We start from the raw sequence: 27593 nt of genomic DNA on the forward strand, positions 1-27593 counted from the left end.
GCATGTTGGCATTAGAACAGGGGTGAAACTGATTAGCTTGATTATTTACTGTATGATTACCATGAATATTAAAAAGGAACCATAACTTACCCTTGGTCCAATTTGTCCTACTGGGCCACCCTCACCAGGAATTCCCTAAAAAAGCCAAAACCATAGTGAAATTCTTTCTTCTTGGCAATTAAATATGTAAGAGAATATGTATGGCATTAAAAGAATATGTGCTGCATTGTACTTTCAAACAACTGAGACAATGATATAATGTGGATTTGGAAAATTACATCAGATTCATTTAATTTAATAACCTTACCTGATCACCAGGTTTCCCTTGGTCACCTATTGGACCTGCTGGTCCAGGCAGTCCCTAGGGCACAAAGATAAAATTGATTACATGCTCATTAGTTGTTTTATCAAGGAAAATATCTCAAAAGTTCCTTACTTTGAACCCTTACTATGAAGCAGTTATCAATTACTCACCTGGAAGCCATGCATTCCAGGAGGTCCTTGTTCTCCACGGTCACCTGCTGGTCCCTGTAATATGGAGATAAAATAAACAGTATTGGCACTGCAGGCATCTATATCACAGTGATGCAAAAAATCAAATAAATACATGGTAAAGAAGCAAAATGATACACTTACTGGAGGTCCTGGTGGACCAAGTGGACCAACTTCTCCCTCCTTACCAGGCAAACCCTACAAAAAGCAAGAATCATGTTATTACCATAATAAACTTAATTTTCCATGACTGATTTTGTAGGTGTTACTGATGTTACTCACCCTTTGTCCTGGAGGACCTGGAGACCCTTGTTCACCTGGTTTTCCTGGATCTCCCTGAATGACATCATAAGAAAATGATTTATCAGTGAATGCCAGAAACATCAAAACATACTTTTATTTTCATAGACAGCTAAAAAGGTTGTAAAGTACTTGGGTCACTCACATTGAAACCCTTGGGACCAGGGACTCCCATTGATCCAGCTGGACCTCTGGTTCCAATAGATCCTGGAGGTCCTGGGCGCCCATCCTCACCTGTTGCACCCTACAAGAAAGATAGACCACTATGCTATGTCTCAATTCTTTTATAAATGCAAGGAGCATAATGGCTTTATTATAATTAGAATATATTTCAGAATAATAATTGCTTTAAAATGGTTTGGTCTAGCTGATACTACATGCAGTATATGATAAACAAAAATGATAAGTAGCAACATGTATAATTTAAAAACCTCTTCTGAATCATGACATATGTTCCTTTCAAATTTAATATATTATCCAAACATACCAGGGGTCCTGCCTTTCCTTCAGCACCCTGAACTCCAGGAGTGCCAGTCAAACCCTGCAGTAAACAAGATACATTATTGTCTTAGATATGCATAAGAATGTTGAACAAAAGAGGTGTACATTAAATTAAGCAGTAATGATGAGAATAAGAATGTTTGTTTGTATGCTTTACCCTTGCACCAGGTAAGCCTGGTTCGCCTGTTCTGCCTGGATCTCCAGTGGAACCTTTAGGGCCATAAACTCCAGGTATTCCACGGTCACCTTGTGCACCCTTAGAAGAGTATGGATAAAAGAATATGCACAGAAGAGCATTGTCAATGCATTGTGTAAGAAAACTGATGTGTGCACCACCATTTTGATTATTTACATACCTTGGCCCCTTGTAATCCATCTTGACCAGGGAATCCCCGATTCCCAGGACCCCCCTAAAATATATAGAAAACATGACATTAAACCAAATGATGATTTTATGTTGTCACCAGTCAGAATTTTTTATGGTCGTATGAAATGGAAATCTTACTCACTCTCTCACCAACAGGTCCTGGAGGGCCTATTGATCCAGGGTCTCCTCTGGTCCCCCGTTTTCCCTCTTCTCCCTGAGGCCCAATTACCCCCTGTGATCCTGGAGGACCCTGCAATATGGAGTCTAGACATTAACTTACATCTACAGTAAGTAATAAATATTAGGTGGACACTTGTCCACATCTCAGAATGTAGCCAACACATATTCAGTTTAATCCTCATTACAGCTTACTTGTTCTCCCTTTGGTCCTGCTTCGCCTTTAAATCCAGGAACACCAACATCTCCCTAACACAGAAGTAAAGGTGATAGGATCAGCACTATCTTACTGAGGCTCAACAGGAATACAAAACTGACTCTAAAAACTGTTTTAATTCATCAGTTAGTAAAAGCTGCACCAACACGATGGCTGTAATATGCCTATCCACAATTTTCCTATCACAGACATGTATTTTTTCTTTTTATAGACACTGGCCTCCAATACTGATGTTTTTTGTTTACAAGCCTCCAGTTTTGCAGTTTATATTTCAGAATTATACCAACTGTCACAGCAACTCTTGATTTGGATTGTCAAGTGATAGGATGGATCATAACATACAGGCCAGAGCACATCAGGAAGACCATACCACTTGACCTTTGATCCCAGGCTGCCCAGTGCTTCCCTGAGGTCCTGGAGGGCCAGGTGGACCAAGCAGACCAACTAGCCCCTGGGGCCCAACATTTCCCTGGAGAAAAAGACATACAGTTCATTTACATATGCTGTTATGGATCTGTGATTTCATTATTAGCCATTGTCATAATAGATCATAGTAATCATTCTGCTTCTACATACGTACCACTGGACCTTTGGCTCCTGGACCTCCATCCACACCTACAGGACCCTGTGTAGTTCAAAATCCACATAGAATGTCACATGGAACCAGAAGGTTGATCAATTGCTTGAAGAATAAATTAATTATGGATTGAGAACAAACTTGAAGGCCAAGTGGTCCAGGTCTTCCTTGTGAACCGGTCTCTCCTCTCTGCCCCTGTGGTCCCTCAGGTCCCCTAACTCCTGTAGGTCCAGGTTGGCCCTATCAGATAGGAGATTACTAGATAAGTGTCTTTGATTTTTTAATTTTTTAATTAATTTATTTTTTGCACTTTCAAAACACAATGGTATTTTACTGTCACTTTTCCAGCAATGAACAAATACATGTTCAAAAGAATTAATTATATTAAGGATGGTCATTTGCATTTGACAATCAATCAAGAAATAAATGAATAAATAAACAATACCCCCCCCCCCCAACAATCATAAGAATATGCTATATTACTGTTTGAAGCTACAGATGTGTTTTTGTAGATTAATCATTGCTTTATGTCTTACCTTCATACCTGGTGCACCTGGATACCCAGAGGGTCCACTAAGTCCCAAAGGCCCCTAAATGTAGTTAAAATTTCAAAGACCAGTCTTTAAAATGAAAGGCTTGTGTTGTATTGTGCATATTATAATCTGATGGCAGATTACCATTGGACCTGGTTTTCCAATGTTTCCTTGAGAGCCACGTGTACCCTGAAATAAAAAATTGAATACAGTGATATCATGTGTAATTGTTTTTCTACAAGCATATATTTCTATATCATTTCTCATGCTAAGAATGGATTCCAGTTGGAATAATTTACTTGAGCTTCCAAGTAATGGCGCTCCTACAAATTGTTACCTTTCAGGAATTATTTTGTTGACATTACTGTTAAATGCTGTGCTTTGTGTGACTCACAGGTGTCCCACTTGGTCCCGGGCGTCCCCTCTCTCCTGGCATGCCCCTTGGTCCCTGCAGCAGGACACACCTCGTTCTTATTTCTTATCTCTAAAGTCACAGGTCACAAAACACTTCAAAGGGCTACTGGGTGTCTGTACCACTAATAGATCCACTTTGTCTGTGACAAGATTATGCATTAGTTTGAACTTATCTTACCATGGGGCCGGGAGCACCCATCGGACCAGACCCACCAGATTCACCCTGAAATAAAATGTCAACAGACACATTCAGATCAAATATGCTGAGAATACAAGACCATCACTTAATCAAAGATGTGACATTTAGACATTTTGCAAACTGTTTCTTTCTCAAACTAAATGCCTGAATATTGCAAGAGTGTGAATGTCAAGAATAAAGCTGTCTACTTTCGATCCAACTGCCCCGTGTTCTCCCTTTGGACCACTTGTGCCTTGGTGTCCCTGAAATATGAGAAAACAAGGTCAAAATCTGACAGTCTGGCATATGGTGCAAGTGCATAAATGAAGAAACTTAGAGCTACATTCAACCAGTAGAGGGCACCCTATCAACTACTGCTGAAATGTGCCTCTGCAGAATTAATTCAACAACAACTAGATGGTGGAGCCTTTTTTTTTTTTTTTTTTTTTTTTTTTTTTTTTAACTTCATTGAACTTGTTTTGCTGTGAGCATTCACCAGGTGTCCTAAATTTTCTATATTTTGCCAAATAAAATAAACTTGACTTAAGGATATAAGGGAATTTCTGCTTTCAGTGATGGACAGATTAAGGGTTATATAGTTCTTTGATGTAAAGATCAGAGGTATGAAAGTTTAAAAAGTAAAAATGAAAAGTTAGATAATCTCCCCACATAGAGGATATACAGTTCACTCACTCTATGACCCTTTAGGCCTGGGGGCCCTGGTGACCCTGGAAACCCTCTTGGTCCCTAAACAGAGGTAATCAGAAAGAAAATCAGAGATCATATAGTGTTATCATTATAATCAAATGTTAGACTGCTTAGTATTTCTGTTGTAGTTGTGCAAGAAGATTGGAATGCTAGTTACCATAGATCCTGGGTATCCCATCTCTCCTGCACTCCCTGGGGAACCTGGGTCTCCCTAGTAAGTTAAATAAAAAAAATAAAAATAAATAAAAAATCTTCTCATCATTATAGTTTTATCTATGTATCACATCTGTAGACATGCATGTTAATATTCATATGAATGGGACTGTAAATGGACTAACGATTGTACTCACATCTTCACCCGGTTTTCCTGGGGGTCCCTCGGGTCCCCTCTGACCAGCAGGCCCCTATAAGACACAGAACCACAGAACAGGAATTAGCTAAAACTTACTGATGTCTGGGCACACACACACACACACACACACACACACACACATATACATATATATATATATATTGAAGTTCCCTTTTGCCTTTTTTCACCCAGGTATTCAAGCTTGCCTACACCGCATCTACTTTTTAGATCCCGCTTGCCATCACTGCTGACGTCTCTGTCAGCTACGTCGTGACATTGTGCAGGTGACAGCAGGCAACATTTTTAAAGATTTAGTAGTTTTGAATTTTTGGTTACTTGCACAAGCCAAAAAACAAAATGGAGATGGAGACACAAGTCAAATGGTTAAGAGAAGAGAGTGTTTCAAGCCTGCTGTTAGTTAAGTAACACATTTTGCCTGTTGCATACCTGCCCTTTGGAGATATGGCTGTTTGCTGTGTGGGCCAAGCTGTGAGAAACCATGCTCGGAAAGCTGTGCTGTTGGTTTGCTATGGCATGTTAGTTGGATTCAGTGAAAGTCTTAGTCTCCCACTCTAAAAAGACTAAAAAGATTTAGTCTCCCACTCTAAAAGTTGACCAGGAAACTAATGCAAGATTGGTGCATTTATTACAGAATTCATTTATAGGAAAGGACATTTTATCTGCATGCATGACACCACAACTAAAATTACTTAAGTATGAATGGTTGGGCTCATGGTTTCACATTTATGAACATGATCTGAAACTTGTCAAGAACATGTATGTCACTGCGAGTTCCTTAAATTCTAGCATAGGGTTTGTTCATAATGTCAAAGTTGTTCACTCACCATGTATCCAGGATCTCCAGCTTCACCAGGGTGTCCTTGTGGTCCTGATGCTCCCTAAACAAAGTGAAGAAGTGGAAATAAATGAAGCTGTAAATGTGATGTAGTGACCATCGTTTGATTGTTTAAAATTTGACATAGTGTTTTTGCTGCTTTCATCCAATGCTTTAAGCTTACTGGCAGACCGCTGGGTCCAGGTGGTCCTCTTGTACCTGCTTCTCCCTAAAATAACAACAACAATGTATTAGAAAGGTAGTATTCCAATGTTCAGGGAACTTGATCTTTAAGCTGTGAAGGATTTTCTTGAACCTGCTGCCTTTCATTTTGACCCTGTAAAAGGTACAAATTGAACAAATTTAAAACTGCCCCATTCTTGGTATCCATTAGTCACTTTGGAAAAATGATCAGAAAAATTATTGGCCCAGATGCAACTCTGTGCAAACACCCATATTTTAAAGATCAGCATGTATCCAAGGTTAAACCATAAATTGTTCTGACCAAAACATAATATTGCCCTCGTCAGTTATCTTTGCCAGCCTCTATGTGCTTGCTGCCCCACAAGTTGTTAATAAAGACTGAATCACAGAGTTTGTGCAAATGCAGCCTACCCGTTGTCCAGGAATCATGGCATGTTGTCCAGCAGATTTTTCATCAAATCCTCCAGTCATTTGTGCAGACAGCTGGCCCTAAGCAACAAAACAATGCTCAGTAAGTGAAGGGGGCTCGTTCAACCACATGCTCACGTTAGAATAGGTGACATTTAATGCTCAAAGAGTATCTTAAAGCAGCTCTGGAAAACATAAGAATAATTGCCCCAAAATTCATTTTGGATACAGTGAGTGTCATTACTTTGTAAGAGACTACAGACAGTACTATATGTGACAGTCCAGAACACCTTGTTTTTCATTTAGATTCTCAGGACCATCACTTTTTAGAAACCTTCTGATGTATCACTCAAACTTCACTAGACTTTTGCCTGGCAGCATCAAACTTATTGCAACAGATCTCTAAGGGCTTTGACTATGTATAGTCAGATGCACAGTTGCCTTTGGTCATAGGCAGACACTTTGTAATAAACTGTGCTAAGTGAATATGAGAGATATGGATTATTTATTTGGCTCTTATTGTGTACTGTACTCACTCCAGGGGGATGGCCTGGTGGACCTGGCTCTCCTGGTTGTCCAGGGACACCAGGATCTCCATCATAACCAGGAGGACCTCTTGTACCCTACACACAAAGCATCAAAAGAACATTAATAAATAAAAAGAGCTTTTTTAACTACATTTTTTACAAAGTCTGTGTGCCTGTACTGTTTGTAGTGCTTCTCTGTCAGTAACTGGAATAATTTAAATAGAGCAGGAAATTAATCTGTTCCTTACTGGTCTTCCTTTGGGTCCTCGGTCTCCTCTGAATCCAGGTGATCCTGGTGGTCCCTGTTCAATTACATGCCAATCAAACACTTGTTTATCAGTAAAACTAGTCAGTTTTTTTATTGATAACTTTGATAACAGCTAATATGTAATGCACATGCAATGCAATAATGCTCACACATGATGTGATTTTGCAAACATAAATAATGGTTGTCTATCATAAACAAAAACAGAGTGCTTGTGAACAGACAGCTTTGTGGAATAAGATTGTAGTGTGCTCTACTGCCATCTAGTGTTGCAGAGGACTAAATAAATAATCTTGGCCATTTCAGGAACGTTGTATGGCAAGGAAAAAGAAAGGTCTAGGTCTCGATCTTCAGTAATAAGCCAGTAGTAATTGTTTGATATTAGCTGTTATTAGCTCTTTAATCTTTACAGTCAAATTGCTTCATTCAAAAGAATGAGTTACACAAGTTTACCATTGGTCCTTGTCGCCCCGGTAGTCCAGTCACCTGTAAGGTATCACATTCAGATGTGGGTAACCTTGCAATGTTTAATATTCATATTAGTTTATGCAACCAATGTGTAGTAATGTTAATGATACAAATCCATACATACAATTGGAACCTCTCCAGGTTCACCTTTCTGACCCTGAAAAAGTAATCTTGATTTTAGTACAAAATGCAATGACTGTGGCATAAATATATATTGTGTTTTCTTAAATGATGAGCAGACAATGGAAAAACAATTACCTTGTATATTACACCTGAAAATTAAACAACACAAACTAGATCAGAACTTCAGGTTCATAAATCAATGATCACATCACAGATAGTTGTGTGCAGTGTGCTGTAGCTCAAGTGTGGTAAGGTGGATGCTGTGTGATGCTAGTGGGGGTGAAGGATGAGGTGGATGTAGTGTGATGCTGGCGTGGGTGAATGATGAGGTGGATGCTGTGTGATACTGGTGTGGGTGAAGGGTGAGGTGGATGCTGTGTGATGCTGGTGTGCGTGAAAGGTGAAGTGGATGCTGTACGTACCCCCGCTGCTGCGGGTCTGGCACATGGGGCAACATTCTCCTTCATGAAGCACTACATTCTCACAATTGGAAAGCTCTTCACAGAGTATGGTTTCGCACAGGATGGCGCCACTGTCGCACACGCAGATGCGGCATGGTTCAGGCTTCCACACATCTCCGTTTGTGTACTCCTGACCATTCTCCATGCAGCTCAACTCATAGCCTGCAGAAAGGTGAGAGGGATGGGAGAGCAGTTCAAGGTCAGGACATGGTGTGTGCTATTTAAAGAGTGCAAATCAACTCTGAAACAGTTATCATTTCATTTCAAACAGGCACAAAGCTCGTGTAGCCTGATATTCCCAGAAATCCAAGTAAAAACATATGCCTGGGGCCTGACTGAATGGGTGAGGAAAAACATCACTGAAAAAGGTGACCCCCACCCCCCACCCCCAGTATGTCTGGGAAGGGCAGACATGATCTAATTCTCTTCAAACACTGAAGCTGATTCACAACAGCAGGCTACAACTAGTATTTTCCCGAGAATCTTTATAAAGAGACTCCAGAAATTGTGTGAAGTTAATAAGCCTCTCAGTGTTAGCATGTAGTATATTACTATCTCATCACTAATTATGACTAAATGTTTGCTAAAATGCTTTACACTATCCTTTAAACTGTGTGATATTGTGTACTGTTAATTTTACATATTTTGGCAGGAAAACAATGGTGTTACAGATGCTTTGAATTTTATTAATCTTCTGACCTACACAAAGAATGCAGCTAAAGTCACACCTTAGTTTCCACTGAACTGGCCAAAGCTCACAGATGAACAGCAGGGGGCACCCATGAGCTTCCTGTGCCATCTTAAATGTTGAATAATCCTACAACTCTAGAGCTCACTCTGGTGAACAGATTAATTAAACTTCCCAATGAGGCATGTGTTTTAAAAAAGCAGTTGAAAAAATTCAAATGAGAAGTACCACCATTCACCATCATGAACTCATGTGCGGAATTTATTGATGGTAGCTGTCGTCCTTGTTGTGATTGCTGTGGTGGTTGTTGTGGTGTTGTTTGTTATGGTTGTTTTTTGTAAATGCATGACAGTCAGGCAGCAGGACCTTGGTGAAACTTTAGTGTAATTAGTGTAGAAAAAAATAGAACAATGGAGATAAATATATGCCAGTCACCAGTCTGATCCAGTTTGATCATGTGGCTCTTATTCATGAACCATGAACACCAATTACTGAAAAGAAAATTATTCAAAACTTCTGACTCAATAAAATGTAAACTGATTCAATCCTCATTTTCATCTCTAACAAAATATTTTAAAGAAAGAATGAAAGACACTTAAACAGGGCACATTTAAGAACTTCTGCAGGCCTTTACATGGATTGCTGTTCACTCTACAACTGATAAGGCAGCCATAGCTCACCCTCACTCTGGGAACCAGATCAAACAACCACATAATTCATAACATAGAAGGCCATTAAATAATATTTAAGTGCAGCAAGGTGCAGTCAGGGTAGGAAATAATCTGAGGAACAAATGCAGGAAGTAGATGCACCATGGCTGTCTTGCAGTGAAAAGCTAATCTGCAGATGTAAATGTGGTGGCTTGTTTAAATTTCCTTTGACCTGAAGGTGTAGGAGAACTGAGTGTGAGTCAGGCCAAGAATCAGAGGGGGACTTTTCCACCTCCAAGAAAAAACATATGGCAGAAGAGAACCTCCCAGACACACACACACACACACACACACACAAACACACACACACACACACACACACACACACACACACACACACACACACACACACACACAATGCAAGGAGTGATTTTCAAAAGAGGAAAATCCTTCACCAAAGCCTTAAGCAAATTGATATATAATATTTTAATTCAATGGCTCTTATGCTCTTTAGAGGATTCTTCAACAAATACTCTGCTCTGTTTCTGTAATATTGTTTATAGTGGTGGATTAAAACTTCCAATACTGAATTATATGCTCATAAAAGTTGCTCTGGTACCCTAAACACATTCTCTTTGATTAACTTTTGATTTTGACTCAGCAAAGAAAAAACAATAAAGCCAAAGACCTACACTCAAATAACAGATGTCCAGATTTTAATGAGTAGAGAACGCACATTTAGGGTAAAGATTTATAGACAACAAAGCTGAAATAGACCATTTCCCTATAAAGTGTGTTGTTTTTTTGCTTGGTTTTTTTGTTTTTTTTCTGGGGAGGGATTCAGGAGCATTAGAAATGTATGTGCCAAGAACTACAGTTTGCAAGCTAGTCTTGAAAAAAAAACAACTCACCACTGGGGTTAGAAGAAACCTCAGTATTTCTCTCCATTTGCTAATTCATTGCAGACCCTCAGTTTCCACAGACATGTTTGAAAACGATGACGACAGTAGGCGGATGGGCCTTTGAGTGGATCTCCTGACGCAGATTTTCCAGCTCACTGGTATGCCCACTCAACTCCCCAGTTGTTCTGAATCCACACAGGGTTAGTGGTTATATATCAGCTCATGGCCTGATTCCAATGTGAAAAAAAAATTTTTTGTCCTTTCTCACTTACACTAGTCATGTCCACAATGGGAAAATCTTGCAGGAGTGTAGAGTTGCAATTTTTAAACTCCACAACTTAGTTTTCTGTTTGTTTGGTTGTTTGTCTTTTTATACTAGCTTTTTTGGTTCCCACTGACATTTAGTATTAATGTTTAGTAATGTTTCAGTGTTGACTTGTGAAAAAATTATGTTTTGATCAAAAACCAAAGTTCAGTAATTATGGATTGTCCTAGGGAAAAAAGGAATGTAGATAATAATATTAATAATAATAATATTAATATTAATAATAATAATAATAATATTATCTGAACTGGAATCATACAAATGTGTGCCATGCTACATACCCAATCCCATGGGCTTCCTCAGGAAAGGGCAAAGGTTACATAGTGTAATGCCACCTCAAACTCCTGGGGGGGGGGGGGGGGGGGGTTGTCAGCAAGAGTAAATGTTTACTTTATATATTTTCCATGTGTAGCTTGGAAATGCCCAGAAATCTGTTTTGGGGGAGTTTATGGGGAAGCTTTCTTTGGGTCCAGATTCTAGGTGTTAGAAAATGACCTTATGGACAAAATGACTCACTTAATAGAGATTGTCTTTCTAGCTCCAACTATAGATGAGTTTCAAAGCAAAGCGAAGTGACCACAGGGCCTTGTGATTTTTTTATTTATTTATTTATTTTTTGTCTACACACTAGCAGATGTGTTGCATTCATTTGTTTATGTGATGGTTTGGCTCACTGCTCTGAAAGTTTACCTGGAAAGGATAAAATCCCAAGACTCCATAAAATGTGTGTATCCCAGGAGAGATTGAAATGTAATGAAAGCAGATGAACTACAATACTGTGGAGCCAGTGAAGAGATTTTATGTCTGCTTTAAAATAACTTACTCTCATACCTACAACTAAATTCTGTATCTCTCAGACCTCTGAACACCCCCATGACTAGACTGAGTGGTTTTCGACACACACAGCATCTTTTCATTGAAACAGAATGCAATGTCTGGCTATTCATGTTGCCAGCACTGCAAATGCACCCCTAAGTGGCTTTAAAACCTGTGATTACCCCAAACCCCCCTCCTTTAGTTCAGGCCCAGTGGCTTCTCAAAGATTACAGTATGAGGATAGATGAAGATAATATACAGATAGAGTTTCGTTAGTACAGAGGAGTCTGAGGATTTTATGAACCCTCACTTGTACATGGAGCATTGTTTCCACGGTTTTAACTTTCTCCCTAAAGAACAAGCCAGGGTCTATGTCAGGAGGTAGTGTGTACCCCAGCCAGGAAAGTTTAATGAGCATGGAGCTGATTGTTATTTCTGCATCTATGCTGCCTATTGCAGTTAGTGTCCTCTTTGCAACAGGATCGCTGAAGCATGCACAACCACCATGACTACATGGGAGGATCATTTCAAAAGGTCAGCTCTCTGCCAACGGTCAGTAGTGCTCACTTGATTGGCTAGTGTACTCTGTAACTTTAAAAAGTGGGTTATGCCCATGAATGTCAGTAGTCTTCTTCAGTATGAGCGAGGCAAAATAAAATAGGCTTGGTGGTAAGCAGCTCAGTGATTAGGGCTGATTAGAGGTGATTAGGAGATCATAACATTATATGCACGGTGCATGGCACAGGAAATTAGATTTTAACTACAAGATATGTCGCTACCTTCTGAACACTGCCCTCATGCCATCAGGCATTGTACACCTGGGGCTCTCATAGGTGCCAGCTCCAGTGTCTTGAGCCTCACTCTCCCTCCCTTGTAAGCGAGGAACATGTCTGGCAATATATACATTTTCCCACTGCATGTCTGCATTGGAAGATGCATTATGTGCTTCTGGTGCAGGTCCCAGTGTGGACAAATTTCAAGCTTTTTTCCCCTTTATTTTTTATTTTCTGGAGCATCGGTAAATGCAATGTGAACCTAGCTAAGGGAAGATGCTGGGTGACAAACTACTTTCCAGTTCTACCTCCTCCAGCCAACTCCTACCACCTTTTGCTGTGACAGCAGACCATACACAGTCCCAGAGTAGGGTCTACACCTTAAAGTATGTAAACTGTGTCTCTCATTACTGTTCTCATTACTCAGCATTACTTACAGGGCCAAAAATCATACATGACTTTCTGAAAATACTTGGTGTTTTCTAGCTCTAGTTTCTAGTTTCTAATGTGTATTTGTGTAAAGGAAACAAATGTTTCCTTTTAGCGTCTTATTATGTGTTATATTTCCATTCCATTACTGAAGTCAAATAAACTGAGAAGAAAGAAAATACTAAACCATGAAAACTATTAAGTTTTAGTCTATTGTGGTGCATTGTGGAATGTAGTCTATAGTTTGGCTATCCTGGTTATCCATACAGCTAATAATATTAATAATATCATCATTATTATTACATTTATGGCATTTAGCTGATGCTTTTGCAACTTACAATTATGATTGAATAATGGTCAAACAGTTGAGGGTTAAGGACTTTGCTCAGGGGCCCAACAGTGGTAACTTGGCAGTAGTGGGGCTTGATCTAGCTGGCAACCTACTGATTATTAGTTGGGTACTTTAACAATCAGCTACCACTGCCCCATCCCCTATTATTATTATTATTATTATTATTATTATTATTATTATCATTACTAGTAGTAGTAGTAGTACTAGTAGTAGTAGTAGTAGTAGTAGTAGTAGTAGTAATATAAGTAGTAGTAATAGTAGTAGTAGTAATACTACTATATTTATCCCACTAGCAAGCACACATACCGATGAGAAGGTCTCCTTCACGGCGTGATGGTTTTTTGGCAATCTTGTGTCTTTGAGTTGTAAACTGTAAACTGTAAGCTGGAACTCTTGGTGGTATTCAAACACATGTTTTTCATATCCAGTCCAAGCTCACACATCGCTAGACATAGCACATATTCGCATCTTCCAGAACCTGCATAACACCTGAAGCAGAGTGTGTGTTCTCCCTACATCAGTAACAGCTTGCTCTACAGAACTTCACTCTGATCCATTCCTGAGATTTGTAGATATGTTTGAAGATATGTTCAGAGAAAGTTTATTAATCTACCATATATACACATGCCTGCGTTCATGTCTACATACAGAAGGAATGTACAAAAGCACAAACAGTGTGCCTTCAGGGACATTTTTTGTAAGCTATTAGTTTATTAGCACACAAATATTTCTCCAAACAAACAGGAAATTGAAAAACATTGCTATTTTAACTTAAAAAGCAAACAGCCACATAAAAACAAACATCTATGGCTAATGCTGTTGTGTTTGTATCATACAATCTCTAGCAATGTTTTAGCCCATTACATATTCGCTCTGTAGATACTGACCAAAACCAGACAGATGGAGCTTCACATTGCAGGACTCACTGGCTTGTAATAATATTTACAGGACCTGTACTTTTGCCCTTTACATTAACCTGGTACACTTGTACAGATGCTGGACACAACATTTGGCAAAATCAAAAGTTAATCAAAGCTCTCTAAATGTAAGATTGAATGGGAATATATTTAATCTATGCATATCTCCTTCCAGTGCTGATATTTAACTCTACAACCACTGAGGAAATATTTAGCAGTCACTGTACTCACTATAGAGTACAACTGCAGCATATAATACATAGAGAATAGAGTATAACTGCAGAATGCAGTTAAAATAGCATTTTTCTCATACTACAGTAGAACCGCAATAAGCCAATTAAAAATGGCCAAAAACACACAAACAACAAAGCTTGCATGTGCATGTACAGTCCTGTTTTTTCTGCAATACACAATATTCTTTTCCAGGCTAAGCAGATAGACTGATTCCATATTTGCCCAAGCCCCTTGGGAACTGGATCTCTCTCCCTGATGCTGCCCTTCACAATGTGTTTCCCCTCCCTCTCTGTTTTGTTTGCCTGGCTTTGAGAACTCACAGAGCCACCACAGCTGGTTCGCCATGACACTAGCTTGTGTTGCTCTGCTATGCAGCCATTGGCCCGAGGCAAGGATATCTTCCATAAATATTGATCCTGAGCAAACCCACGCTGCAGGTTTCCAGTTCACTTCATTAGCACTCCTTCTTGTCTTTATACCTTCCCTTTTAGACTCTGTTTGATGATGAATGATGGAAGCTCAATGCCTCTGGTTGTCACGCTTGCATGTCATAGCAGGAAACATAAGCTGTGCACTTGGAGGATTAAGAACATCAGTTTCTCTCTCCGAAGCACCCTTATGGGGCTTTGGCATCCCATAAAGCCCTGCCCAGATTCAATGACATCACCCTCTCTAGGGCCCAGGGGTATGTTCAGTTTATCCCTTTTTAAACAAAAAGAAACAGTTTAAGTTTTTTAACATCTGATTAATTTATTAATTTTAATATAACATTTGTGCAATGATAATGTGAAGTTCATCTTATTGCATGTCCTTAAAAATTAAATAATCGTATCTCTGATATGATGAAGCATCATAATGGGGAGGTGTATTAGCAGTTACATACAATCAATGCATGATCACAGGTAAGCATATAAATTATTTCTCACCATATGAAAATACCAAGCATTTGATATAAGTATGTCAAAGGCACAATAGTACAAGACTGATAAGTCCCAGTTGGGGGTTTTTCCAAAACAGAAAAATGCTGAATGTAGTTTTACACAGGGCAAAGTGAAGCTTGTGGGCCTGTGATCCAGTTATGTAAATTAAATCAGAGTGAAGAAAAATGTAGCAGAGTTTTACACGCTGGGAATGTTGTTGTTGGTGATTATGACCTCCCTGTGTCCAGGGAGTAAATGTCAAATCACCGGATGAATTCTACATTCCAAACATTAAACAGGAAAAAACTGAGATCTAGGCTATCTAACGAGAATAATGAAGCATATGTGTTTTTAAGTTTGCAATAACTATTTACAGTTCAGTTTAGTCCTCTGCCCATTCCATTAGGTTTAAATGTCTGAAAATGGTTGTGAGGAAGTTACTTCTTGAATGTTTTCTTGGTCTGGCCAGACTCTCCTCCTCTAAGCTTGTGCATACTTTTCCGAGTCGTCATGAGCAGCTGGGCTGGCTGCAGTATCCTGTGAGAAGCATGTCCCAGATAGAAGGGATTACTTCACTTTAATTTCAGAAGAGTCATTTGGTTCAATGAATATTCTTTTTAGGGGTCCAAGCACCAAGGATGCTGGAATCCTTTTGTATTTGTTAGAGATTTTCTTATTCTTACTCCACTACCTCACTGAACTGAACCACCCAGATCAGAACAAAAGTCCTACAGACCTGAAACTTGGTCAATGACCAAGGCATAAAATGAATAGCAAACCCAAATGCATTCCAGTCCATAACTAGTATGCTGTATGTTACAAGATAAAATTCTTGTGTTACTAATCTTCATTCAGACATTCAGAAAACTCTGAACCTTAATAATTATTTTTTTTAATGTATAAATAATAAAATAATAAATATAATAATTAAAAATTGGGAAATTTCAACAGTATCTAGGTTACAAATGCCAATCAAAAACAGGTGGAGTATCCATTGCCAATACTCCATTACAATACTGTACATGTATTAGCTCCAACCCATGAACACTTTGATGGAATGACATCAAACTTCACAGGTGGGCACCCCAAAGGGATCTGGGGCAGGGCAACAATTTTGGATGATATCTACAAAATGGCAGCCAATCAGCTTTCAGTACACATTTGACAGGCTTTCAGTTAGCCAATCCACACAAATCTTGAATTCTATATTGAGGCACACACTCTGTCAGACATATTCAAGTTTCATAGGAATTGGCCACTGGACACTTATATTGTCCATGTCATTCTATTTCCAACATATCCACAACATTTTAGAATCAGACAATGTATCTCTGTGAGCCAGACAACTTTGCATATTCAAGTGTTTTTTCTAAACCTGATACTTTTTATAGTTTACAATTATGTAAAAAGAACACTTTTTGAAATAGTCCTAGGTGTTTCACTGAATTGCCAAAAAAATGGTCTCAGTGTAATGCTTTGAGTCTCAAAGCAAATCAAAAAATTTCAAGCTTTTAGTACAGTGTGGATGTAACATGTTACTCAATCATTGTGGGTGGAGCTCCTTCACAATGATCTACTTACAACTATAGTAAAGATAATCAGATTGTGACCAAATTTGGCAGATGGTAATAGCTTTGCATTTCTGTGGACAATTACCAAGTTTGGTGCAAATTATGGTTTTTGAGGTGAAAATGGGCCAAAACTAAAATATCTCTCGTTTGGTTTAACATACAGTAACACAAATGGTGTCACAGTGTAAAACTCTTTAGGACTGAAAGCATTCTCATTACATATCTGATATCTCATTACGTATCTTATTACACAAACACATAATACACAAATTTTCATTAAGTGTGATGCAAATAAACAATATCGCCTTTAACTAGAGTTAAAGACCAAGCTGTCGATACAAACATTCGGTGATAATTATTATGAATTACTGTTATCAACCACATTGCCCTCTAATAGTTTGTAATTGTAATGTTTGTACTTACAGATTACAATTTCAAGTAATTTACATGGGCTAAAATCAAAGTTATCCAGCATCACTTGAAAGCAAGATAAGATCTGCGAGTCTCAGACAGAAATGTTAATGCAAAATAGTGCTTTAATGAACTGTTCAATCTTTTACTCTTCCTTATTCTACTGAGAAAATGAAGCAGCAGACAGGAATTGAAGTATTCAACCAGATATTCAGCATTCCTCTATCTGGAGGAAATTCCAGTCTAAAAGATACTTCCTACAGGACCGATAACACAAGAACAAGCTGACTTAAAAGGTGATGAATCTACTCTCTTAAGGGCAGGCTTTCTCTGCTGTCACTCCTGAAGCGTTTGCATTTTTTGTCTTTAACTTGCATGTCACCACATCAATGACACTGTTATAAATAGGAACACAACCCAGTGCTGCCCTCCTTTCTCACTATACACTTTTCATGTGATGGCAATAATGTGTAGTTTACAAAAGCTACCATTACAAGATTAGTAAGCTTAGTTGCTGGTGTGCACCAGCCAGTTTGGATAAACACAGTTCTGTGCATGACATGGCTAAACAGTGTTAAGGCAACCATAAAAGAGACAGTAGTCCTTGCCAAAAAGTGTTGATATTTCTGATAGGTTAATGAAATCTGAACCAAGCCATTAAACCCAACCAACATAAATAACAACCTACACATTCCTGTAGATTACAAATCCTCTTTCAATTCCAAGTGTTTCAGCAGAGCCTGACCACAGCACATGGTCACCAGAAATCAGTTATCTTAAGCATTCCTTGATTTCTATTTAGACATTGCATTGACTGAAAACACAGTTTTGAGTTATCAGCAACCCTTTGTTGATAAACATAAAGCAAATGTAAAACATGGCAACTCATGTTACTTAAAACAGCTCTCATATAAGACCTGTGATATATTTACTGGCAGGGGTCTTTTTTAATAATCCTACAGTCAAATGTCAACATGGGCTGTTCTTAATGAGGTAATAGCATCAAATGGACCTTAGCCTATAACTCACTAAAGACTGCAGACATTTCCACATAAACCAGTCTGGCATAGAGAGTCTGGCACAGGCAGACTGAGTTGGATGATTATTTGCAACACAACTTCCTTGGCTTTTCAAAAAATATAAAATGTTAAAACATAATCTGTTTAAATAATTTCAGTTACTCTAGGTCCAAAGGATAATATTTCTGCTATTTTCTTGCAAAAATCTGTTTATAAGGTTTGGTACCCAGACTTTTGTTTAATTTCTTTCACTGTTAAGCCCCTGGTAGACAGAATTTTGTAGTTAAATAGCTAGATAAGAGACAAAGAGATGACAAGTTTTTTTAGATACTACAGACTACCTGATCAGAAAGGTCCCTGTAGTAATTAAAATGCTCACTGAATCATATAGTTGCCCCATAAATACTGAGGTGAGGAAAGTTCCCATATTTACAATTTATTTATTTTAAGTTCAGTTCTACCAATTTCCTAACTTTGTATTTGGTTAATTTTCCATACACTGCAGATGTAATTGCAAATGACATGTGGGAATATTTGTCTTATTAGAAACTGGCAAGGACAAAAATCAATGTGGGTTGAATGCATTGAAAGTAGAATCTGTGACTATAGAATCTGTACATTGATATTATGATCTGTATCCAAATGCAGAGTCATTTTATTTCATTTCAATTGGGAATTTTAGATGACTTTCTCAGTAGGGTCTGGTTCCTACATGAAAAAAAGCATTCTGTGGCAGTCACATAATACTAAAAAAAAAAAACCCAGAAAATCCCTTTCTGTGGAGCAAGAAACCACAGCCATCTGCTTGCTTAACTTCCCATGAAATCCACACTTGGCCACTTTTTAAAACAATGCCACCCTGACACGAAATGATGTATTAAATCAACTTTGTGTGAATTGTGATTGGTTCTTGGCTCCAGTCCTGGGGGGCCTGTGTGCTGTATGACCATATACATACATATTTACATATTTTTGTATGTTTGAAGTTTACTAAAACTTCTTATTCAGGGTTTTGTTTTTAGATGATGTTTGCAGAGCCCACTGTGAATGAGCTCTCTGCCTCAGCAGATTTCCCTGCAGCTATTTAAATAGATTAATAAGTGACTGCATGACACCAATGACAGCTACTTATCATCCCCTTGGTGTGTTAGAGGGATTGGACTGGATATTAGGATTAAAATGATTTCCAGTTATGTGGCACGTCCACGTAACCAGTGGGAGTTCTCATCACTCCCTAAACAGTTTCCACTAGAGAAAATTATTAAACATAGGAAGCTCCAGGGGTGGCTGCAGGTTCTGATGACTTATGCCTTGTACGAGTGTAGGCAAGATATTCTGATCTGGTACAGTCATTGTTTCAAGCTGTTCATTTGTAGTTTGAGGCTGTGTAGTTTGGAAACAATTCAGATTTCTAAGCAAAGTGAATTGGTTGTGGCATTTATAAGACTGTGAGTGAATCTTTACTCAGAACTAAGTGAATATCCAGAAAATAAAGAGAATGTGTCAACTGCACCTTTACAATGCTAGCATTTAAGGTTTTTAACTAAATGATCCATAGATTATTTATGGCTTAGTCGGCTCATTCATGTAAAATATGTCATTTAAAGACAGCCAGGCACAGCTAATAAACTCTATGAGCAAACTTTATGATCTTCCAAAAAAAATGGATGCAGATGTGTAAATACACAAGGTTTGAGAATCAAGGCGGATTAATGTCATTTTGCCTTCTGCTCACCTGTGCATGTTTTGTATGTGAGCTTTTCATCTCTTATAATACCACCAGGTAAGTGGGAGAATAGTCCCATGCCTCCCACGGCAAGACAGCAGAGGGGGGAGGGTTCTTTTCCTAACACGTGACCACGTTTCCATTTTCCATGTTCTACCAACATTCACTCACACAATGTTTCTAACATCAGTGATATAACTTCCTCCCAAATGGAGTTTTAGCCAAGGTTTGTTTTAATATTTTCCAAATACTGCCAAAGCAACCAGTTTAACATCTGGAAGTCATCCCCTAGCCCTGCATTTGCTGACTGTAATCATTTACATAAGATGTTCCCAAGCAGTCTCATGAACAAGACCAACATTAAAATCTATCATCCAAACTAGCTGTACAACTAGCCATAAAGGGCTACATCTACAGGTTGGAATGTAGATTACTCATAATGCATTTTCCAGTTCAGGTTCAGGTAAAGACTGTCATGTTTTCCAGCCTAGTTTTTTTTTCTTTCTTCCTTTTCAGCAAAGAGGCATGTCACTGCTCAAAAATGCACCACATGGTTTCCATCAGCACAACGCTGCAGACCTCGTTCACATATTTGGACACTTAGTTAGGATAGAAAACAGCCCATTTGTTGGAAAGTTTCTGATGTGGCAAGAATGGCAGCAATCACTGTTGAGGAGCAAAAAAAAAATTCCCACCATTAATGCAATTTATTATAAACATTCTAGTTTGGGACATACCTACACAGAGAAAAGAAGACTGACAAATGTTATTTTCCTTTTTGCAAGATGACCTAGCTTGTGATAAATTGTTAGTATTATATTGTTCATTGTGCCAGAATGAGAAAAATTATAAAAGTTTGGTACACAAGTCTGGTAGCAGATGGTGAAGAATCAGTAAACAGGCTGTAAATGTTTTTTATCCAGAGAGCACAAGAGTGTTAATGCTGGGCCTCAAGGATTTTCTTACATCTAAAGCACACAAGATGTACAAGATGGATCACACATATTAGTAAGGTTTTCAGTCATGTCTGTTGATCAGAATAAATCAGACCCTACATCCACACAAAGATAAGTGTGTTATTTTAGGTATCATGGCAGAACTCATGAACTCCAAAATTCTGGAAATAAAATTTACATGTACTGATAGTAAAGAAAACATGAAAGACTGTTCATAGTTGTGTGTTATGGTTATATCACATATGGTATCAATTTAAAAGCTGAATAATACTAAGATTTTGAACACTCCAAAACTTTCACGAATGCAGCACCCATTCGACAACACATTAAGCATGAACCACATATAATTGGTGTAGTTAAAGTTCAGCTTCTCAACAGCAGCTGTTCTCAGATCCTCACTTCATCAGCATGCAATCCAGCATGGTTCCCACAAACACGTTCCCAAATAAAGCCTCTATTAACCACCTCAGATATAAGATAAGGTATAAGCTTGTTCTATGAATATACTTATTTATTACTTTTTATTATTGCATTTATTTTACAAGACACTTCTTGAGAATCTATCTTCTTGCTTAAAAGTATCTATGGAGATGTCTCCAAATATGTGTGACCTAAAATAATGGATAAGATAGGTTCTAATTGTAAAAATGTTACAGTAACAATTTTTAGAATGATCTTTTGATCGTTTTGATATTGCTTTTCTTTAAACAAACAAACAAATGAACAAACAAACCAATAGTTTAAAGAAAATGTTTTCGTCCTTGTTGAACTCTTGTAGCAGCCAATTGCCAAACGCTTCTCTGTTATCGTCATTCACCACAAGATGGCGTATTTTGTGCGGTGTTCCGCTGTATTCGTTGTTTCCAGTTTCCAAACGTATGTAACAATTATTTTAGCTATAAGGCAATGTTCACTTTACTTTAGACGATCATTTTAAAACTACAATATATTGTTTGTGCACAACAGTGCTGTGTTTAAAAGAAAGACATCGTTAAACCGAATGGACAAAGTCCGTGAGGTGTGACGTCATAGGTTGAAAGCGTGCTAGAGCCCTCGGCGTGACTGCAGTAATAGCGCTCAGGTGTTCCGGGCACGCAAGTTCTTTCCTTTCGTCTTGCATGTTCTCATCCTGGAACTCCTCCCTCGCGACATCTGCGCTGAATTAGGGCGCAAACTGAGTTCCCTCAGAGACGCGTGAGTGCAGTATTGAAATGAGACTGCAGATGTGAAGGGAACGGTGCTGGCGAATAATGATCTAGATGTGAGTAACTAACGCTTACAGCGTCTTGGGGTGCAACAAGAATTGTCTAGAGTATAACAAGACTCGTTCACGTTTCACACAATAGACCTATATCTCTCCATCAACTACAAGGTGACATCACTGGTAATTACAGGCAAACAATGCAATCGTGGGAAATAATTATGAATATATACATTTGCCATTAGGACAAATCCACTTTATTTTCACGAGGACAAGTGATTTAGTTCACTAAGAACCTCTAGACTAATTACGGAAACAATGACAGACCACCAACATGCAGAGATGTAAGATAACATGGAAACACAGTGACTAATCAACTCCTAAAGACCCCATTTCTTCACCCGGTACTGCACATTTCGGGTTTTCCTTTACATAAATCAGTTTGAAATAACTCTGTGATAAAGCATTATATCTCTCAGAAGTTATCTCCAAACTGAACTCTATAAGTTGGTGTCTAGGTCATGTGATAAAATATTTCACTTCCACAGCTGAAAACCAATTTGTGGAGCTTAGTTCCACCACTGAAAACAGAAGCACTGTGTCAGCTTGACCATCAACACAACAGATCAGCTTTGCTCAACTTACCACTGTTTCCTTCTTGGCATTTCACAAACAGTACTTGTACCAGTGATGCAGCTAGAAATAAGAAAATCCTGGAATGCACAAAGCTCATCATGTCTATATCCAAGACATGAGACTTCTTTCTGTGCAAAGTGAGGGAGAGAGGGTAAGAGTCCAAGCCTATCACAGCACCATGAAGAAAGACTGAGGCTTTTCCTGCTCTGAGCAGAGCCCAGCCCAGTTCTGTTCTATCTCTCTCTCTCTCTCTCTCTCTCTCTCTCTCTCTCTCACCCTGTCTGTCTCCCTCTTTTCCCCTTTTCTCTTATTCTTTTTCTCTCCTCAGTCCCTTCCTCTCTGTTTCTCCATTGTTCTCTCTTTTTCACTCTCTTATTCCCTTTCTCTTTCACTTACTCATTTTATAGCTTTAAATAGCAAGTAATCTGTGGGCAACACTACATTTCCTCCCCATTTTTGTCAGCATTTATTTATAAGCATCCATATACAAATGATGTTTGTACTGTGCTCTGGTGTTGTGATGCATCTTTTTATTTAAAGATATATCTTTTGATATATTTACTGCCTGTTTACTGTTTCTCTTCCCCAAAGGTGGCTGCTATGCCAGGCTATAAACTGATTTTATGACTGTCTTAATGGCACCAACCTTATTTACTGCTGACAGGCACTTTTTATGACAGAACAAGAATAGTGTTTACACCCATTTTGCTTTGAGTGTCAGATGATACAACAATCAAAATACAAGTTTTTTATTTCTCTGACAAGAAATGTACATTTTTGGCACTTCAACTTTTTTTCTGTTGTCAAGGACTTCTTTTAACAGTTTGATTTTGTTACATTTCTTACACATATTTTGTTTTAGAAAAAAAACATTTGTCGTGTATTGCTGGCTCTTGCTCAGTATCCTTTCTGCTGATCAGAGAAGTATAAATGAATCTTCTTGCACATTTTATTGACTGTCTGTCACATGTTGAACAGATGTGTATGTGCGTGGCGCATTCCTCTTGTGGAATGAGCCAGGAACTGATGATGCACATTGTTGTGGAATTAAATATGGAAAACTCTTTACTGAATGGTTGTGGCTTAGGATATATGACACCTACATAAGGCCTTTATGGCCTTTAATACACAAACCTTTATAAACATTTATTCTAAGAAGCATAAGATGTCATAAAAGCTGCTTTGATATCAAGTTCATACAACTATGTCAAGGGACACAGATTTTTGGTGACATGACACTTTGTGGGTTGAAATGACATGGAACGTTATGACAAATGAACTTTGCAGTCAAAATACAAAAACAAACAAAAAATAGATTACGATATTAAGCACTCAATAGCAAAAGTTATCATGCAGTTTAGGTTACATAGTATGTAACACCAAGTAAGCTAGATAGCTGACAGGCTAGTCACTGAATAGATATTGCTGGTGTTGATGAGAAAGTGGGCATGAAATGACCACAATCTTAGAACTAAGTCAGTTCAAATGTAATTTTTATTTTCTTTTGAGTGAGTTGCTAGATAACTATTTCAGGAGTGGACTGAGAACAAAGATAGCAAAGATCTTGTTGATATTATCTAAGACAGCTACTGAGCTAGCTAATCCTCCCAAGTAGTTAGCTGCCAACTAGCTAGGTGTAGGCTAATTTGTAAGCTAATTGATTTTATAGAAATACTAGTTTAATTCATATTGCTTAGGTGTCATTGTCAAGTTGTGATTTGCAATTTTTTTTTCGTTCATTTTTTAGATTATATTATTCGCTACTTATGAGTGATTGGTAAAATTTAGGTTATTCATTAACATACATAAGTTACTTCCAGTGAAATGTGTTCCATGGATTTATAAAATCCAGAATGTTGTTCCTTGGTGTGCACATACTCAGTGGATTCTCTTGCTTTGTTCGGCAAACATCGATTTTTAAAAATGTGTTTGTTTGTTTGTTTGCTTGTTCATTTGATTGTTTGTTTGTTTTTAGTCATCTTGAAATGTTGACTGAGTAGACGTACCATCATCAACATTTTAAGTTGAATGGTAAAAATTACACTGATTTACAAAATGTTTTTCTCTTTGGGGGCAATTATTTCCGTCTTATGTTGTGCCAGCATATCTTTATTCATTCCCAGAGCATTTCTGAACATAACATTTTAAATAGTGACGGTAAAAACTCTGAATGTCAAAAACTTATATGTGAATGTCAAAAACATATATAGACTTACCAAAATATGTGTTACACAGCAGGTTTTCATCTCATTGTTACGACAGTACAGTAGATAACACAGAGCATCTCATTTAAGCATTACAGACTTCATAACTGATAAGCTGGTAGCTAGAGTATTTTTTTCAGCACAAGGTGTCATGACACATCCAAATATCTGTGTCAGTTCACAAGGTAGGGTCAACTTTACATTATAGATAACAAAAGCAGCTTTTATGATGTCTTAAATTTGTTGAAATAAGCATTTATAAATGTTTATGTATAAGTCAGTTGTCATGAAGAGCTTATGTAGGTGTACCCTTGAGTAAAGTTTTAGCAAAATCTGAGCTGAGAAGCTGTTCATTATATTTGTACGTAAAATATGATGCATTTATTTATTACTCTTTGACAAAATGCAAAGATGAGATTACATATCAAAGCCATAAAAACACATGTGAACTCAGTTGACTGTTAGTTTATCTGAGACTAAAGTTAAAGAAAGTAATTATAATTAAACTATGTAGTTATAGTAGTTATAATAATAGTTATAATAATAATAATAATAATAATAATAATAATATTTTTATGATGCACTTTTCTCTTAACCGATGGTTGCATAGAATATAGATTGCAAATTATAGTTGAATATTTCATAGTGATTCTACTAATTGTATAATATATGATATGACTGGTCAATTTATCCATTGAAAATGTTTTGGAATATTTCATTAAACATCTTCAATCAATATTCCATTAAATTCTCAAACTATCTGAATATTCCTGTAAAAGTAAGTGAACACTAATGAAAATTGTTTTTTGTTTTTTTACTGAAGTGTAAGCTGCCTTTAATACTCTGGGATTTGATGAACAGCATGACTGTAACAACATATGAGATAACTTGAATTAGTCATTGTGGCACTTGTGTTTGCTGGTCCTGATATGCAATTAGTTCTGACAGTGTAGTCAATGAAATCTGAAGTGTTATAGAACAGAGTTAGCAGTAAAGGTGCAATGCTTTTTATGTCTGATTACGAGCACACAAGCAGAAATGGTCAAACGTATCTCAAAAAAGTGTCTCTGTTCCTATAATTTGTAAATTATATTTCCTATATTCAACACATCTTGCTCTGATCCTAGCATTTCTAGCATTACAGTCCTGATGACTGTAATGCTAGAAATGCTAGGATCAGAGCAAGATGTGTTGAAATTATTACAATATCACTTCTTGACAATATTAAGTCTGTAGGTTATTTAAACACACTGTTGGCCAAAATTATACAGCAAACATATAGACATGCTAACTCTTGTCAGTTTGCACACATAAATATCACAGTGGCAAGAGTCTGAATTACCTGAGTCAACGCAAACATTTTATAAAGGCTTTTGAATGTTTTTAAAAGGACTAGCTATATTTTGTATTCGAGTCCTTAATTTCACAGATTCTCTTAGTGAGAATATTCAAATCTCAGAGCAGAATAAGAGGAAGCAGCTGTGAGCTATGTTCTCGGGGAGCCCAGAGAGTCAGGTGATTTACTCCCCACCAGAGTGCTTGTAAGGCACAAAGGGCAAGGCATGAGAGAGGGGGCGTGGCCAGTGTAAAGGAAGGAGGGGCGGGTTTGAATAGAAATCCAGCTGTGCTCTCATCCCTGCCCATAAATGGTGTTGCCTGTAGTTAGTCTCAGCCTTGCAACAACATGGCCTGCAAGGAACAATCTTATTTTCTCTAATCAGAGAAGAATGAGAGGCCTTCAGTATGATACTTAGTAGGCTGCCCAGGACCAGAGAACATAGCCAGAGGGAAGGCAGAAGCCATAGAGGCAGAGATCAGAATGAATTATGGCCCCTTTTTTCTGCCTCTGTGTGCTTTTGTTTGACTGCTCCTAGATCTTGGATTTGACTCACCATGTAAAATGACTGAAAACCAGGTCCTTTGTATAACTGCCATTGTTAAACCATATAATGTTACAACAATACAACAGAAAACATTCTAATAATCAATACCTGCTTTATTATACTGCCATATGAGATATCTTTCCTAGGCTACTCAGCAAAGTTTGCATTTTTTCTGGAACCTTCCAGATGCATTTCTAAAATGTAAATGATAAATGTAAGTTTGCATGCAAACAAAGCTTGCTGAGACTCGACCTAACATGTAATAAAAAGCAGTGCTCTTTTATTATATATACCAAGAGCTGAGATCTTCAGTGTTAAATAGCAGCTTTAAAATGATTGATGAAAGACAAAGGAAAGACAGCGAACATCCACAGGAGGAATTGGGAATGGTGACAACTTCTGAACTCTGCACGGCACCATCCACTGTTACACAATGAAGGATTTATACAGAGGAATGCCGTGTTTGGAGTTAGGCCAGGTTTGCTCAAGTACTGACAAGTTTCTTGAAATTCTCCACAGTAAACAGACAGAAACAGAGTATGTGAGCAGAAGCTCTAATTTATTGTTGGTGTGTGATAGACACTGTGAGCAAAGTCCCGTTCTCAGTTGGAATGATTGCATTTGGAGGGCACTCAAGGCAAACAATCAAAGTCTTGCAGCTTTCTGAAGGTCTCCATTATTTCTATGCATGTGCTCCCTTGAGACCAAATCATTTTTAAATAAAGTTTTATCTTTGGTATCTTTGATGTTATCACATCTTACCAGGTCATATTGACTATATATGGTCACCTCATATTGACTTTGTTCTCACTTTATTGTAGTCATAGTTAAAAAAAAATGAATATTCATCAAAGGTATCAAACCTGTAACACA

The 27593-nt window shown here is 37.9% G+C and overlaps 1 protein-coding gene across 1 annotated transcript in view; it reads right to left on the reverse strand.

The window, feature by feature from the left end:
* col5a2a (collagen, type V, alpha 2a) overlaps positions 1–22842 on the reverse strand; it is a 31673-nt gene extending 8831 nt beyond the window's left edge. The window contains exons 1-32 of the mRNA XM_035523899.2: positions 22643–22842; positions 8069–8269; positions 7782–7795; positions 7648–7680; positions 7509–7541; positions 7039–7092; positions 6800–6886; positions 6267–6344; positions 5836–5880; positions 5662–5715; positions 4815–4868; positions 4622–4675; positions 4450–4503; positions 3966–4019; positions 3757–3801; positions 3559–3612; positions 3309–3353; positions 3168–3221; positions 2773–2871; positions 2635–2679; positions 2425–2523; positions 2033–2086; positions 1803–1910; positions 1650–1703; positions 1451–1549; positions 1280–1333; positions 938–1036; positions 775–828; positions 637–690; positions 475–528; positions 308–361; positions 91–135 (exon numbers count right to left, since the gene is read on the reverse strand). Coding sequence (XP_035379792.1) covers positions 91–135; positions 308–361; positions 475–528; positions 637–690; positions 775–828; positions 938–1036; positions 1280–1333; positions 1451–1549; positions 1650–1703; positions 1803–1910; positions 2033–2086; positions 2425–2523; positions 2635–2679; positions 2773–2871; positions 3168–3221; positions 3309–3353; positions 3559–3612; positions 3757–3801; positions 3966–4019; positions 4450–4503; positions 4622–4675; positions 4815–4868; positions 5662–5715; positions 5836–5880; positions 6267–6344; positions 6800–6886; positions 7039–7092; positions 7509–7541; positions 7648–7680; positions 7782–7795; positions 8069–8269; positions 22643–22733 — 2076 coding nt within the window. The 5' untranslated portion in view covers positions 22734–22842. The remainder of the gene's footprint in view (positions 1–90; positions 136–307; positions 362–474; positions 529–636; positions 691–774; positions 829–937; positions 1037–1279; positions 1334–1450; positions 1550–1649; positions 1704–1802; positions 1911–2032; positions 2087–2424; positions 2524–2634; positions 2680–2772; positions 2872–3167; positions 3222–3308; positions 3354–3558; positions 3613–3756; positions 3802–3965; positions 4020–4449; positions 4504–4621; positions 4676–4814; positions 4869–5661; positions 5716–5835; positions 5881–6266; positions 6345–6799; positions 6887–7038; positions 7093–7508; positions 7542–7647; positions 7681–7781; positions 7796–8068; positions 8270–22642) is intronic.
* Between the last annotated feature and the right edge of the window lie 4751 nt (positions 22843–27593).

The sequence above is a fragment of the Electrophorus electricus genome, chromosome 4 (assembly GCF_041902795.1).
Source record: "Electrophorus electricus isolate QZ-2024a chromosome 4, ASM4190279v1, whole genome shotgun sequence".
Taxonomy (NCBI): Eukaryota; Metazoa; Chordata; class Actinopteri; order Gymnotiformes; family Gymnotidae; genus Electrophorus; species Electrophorus electricus.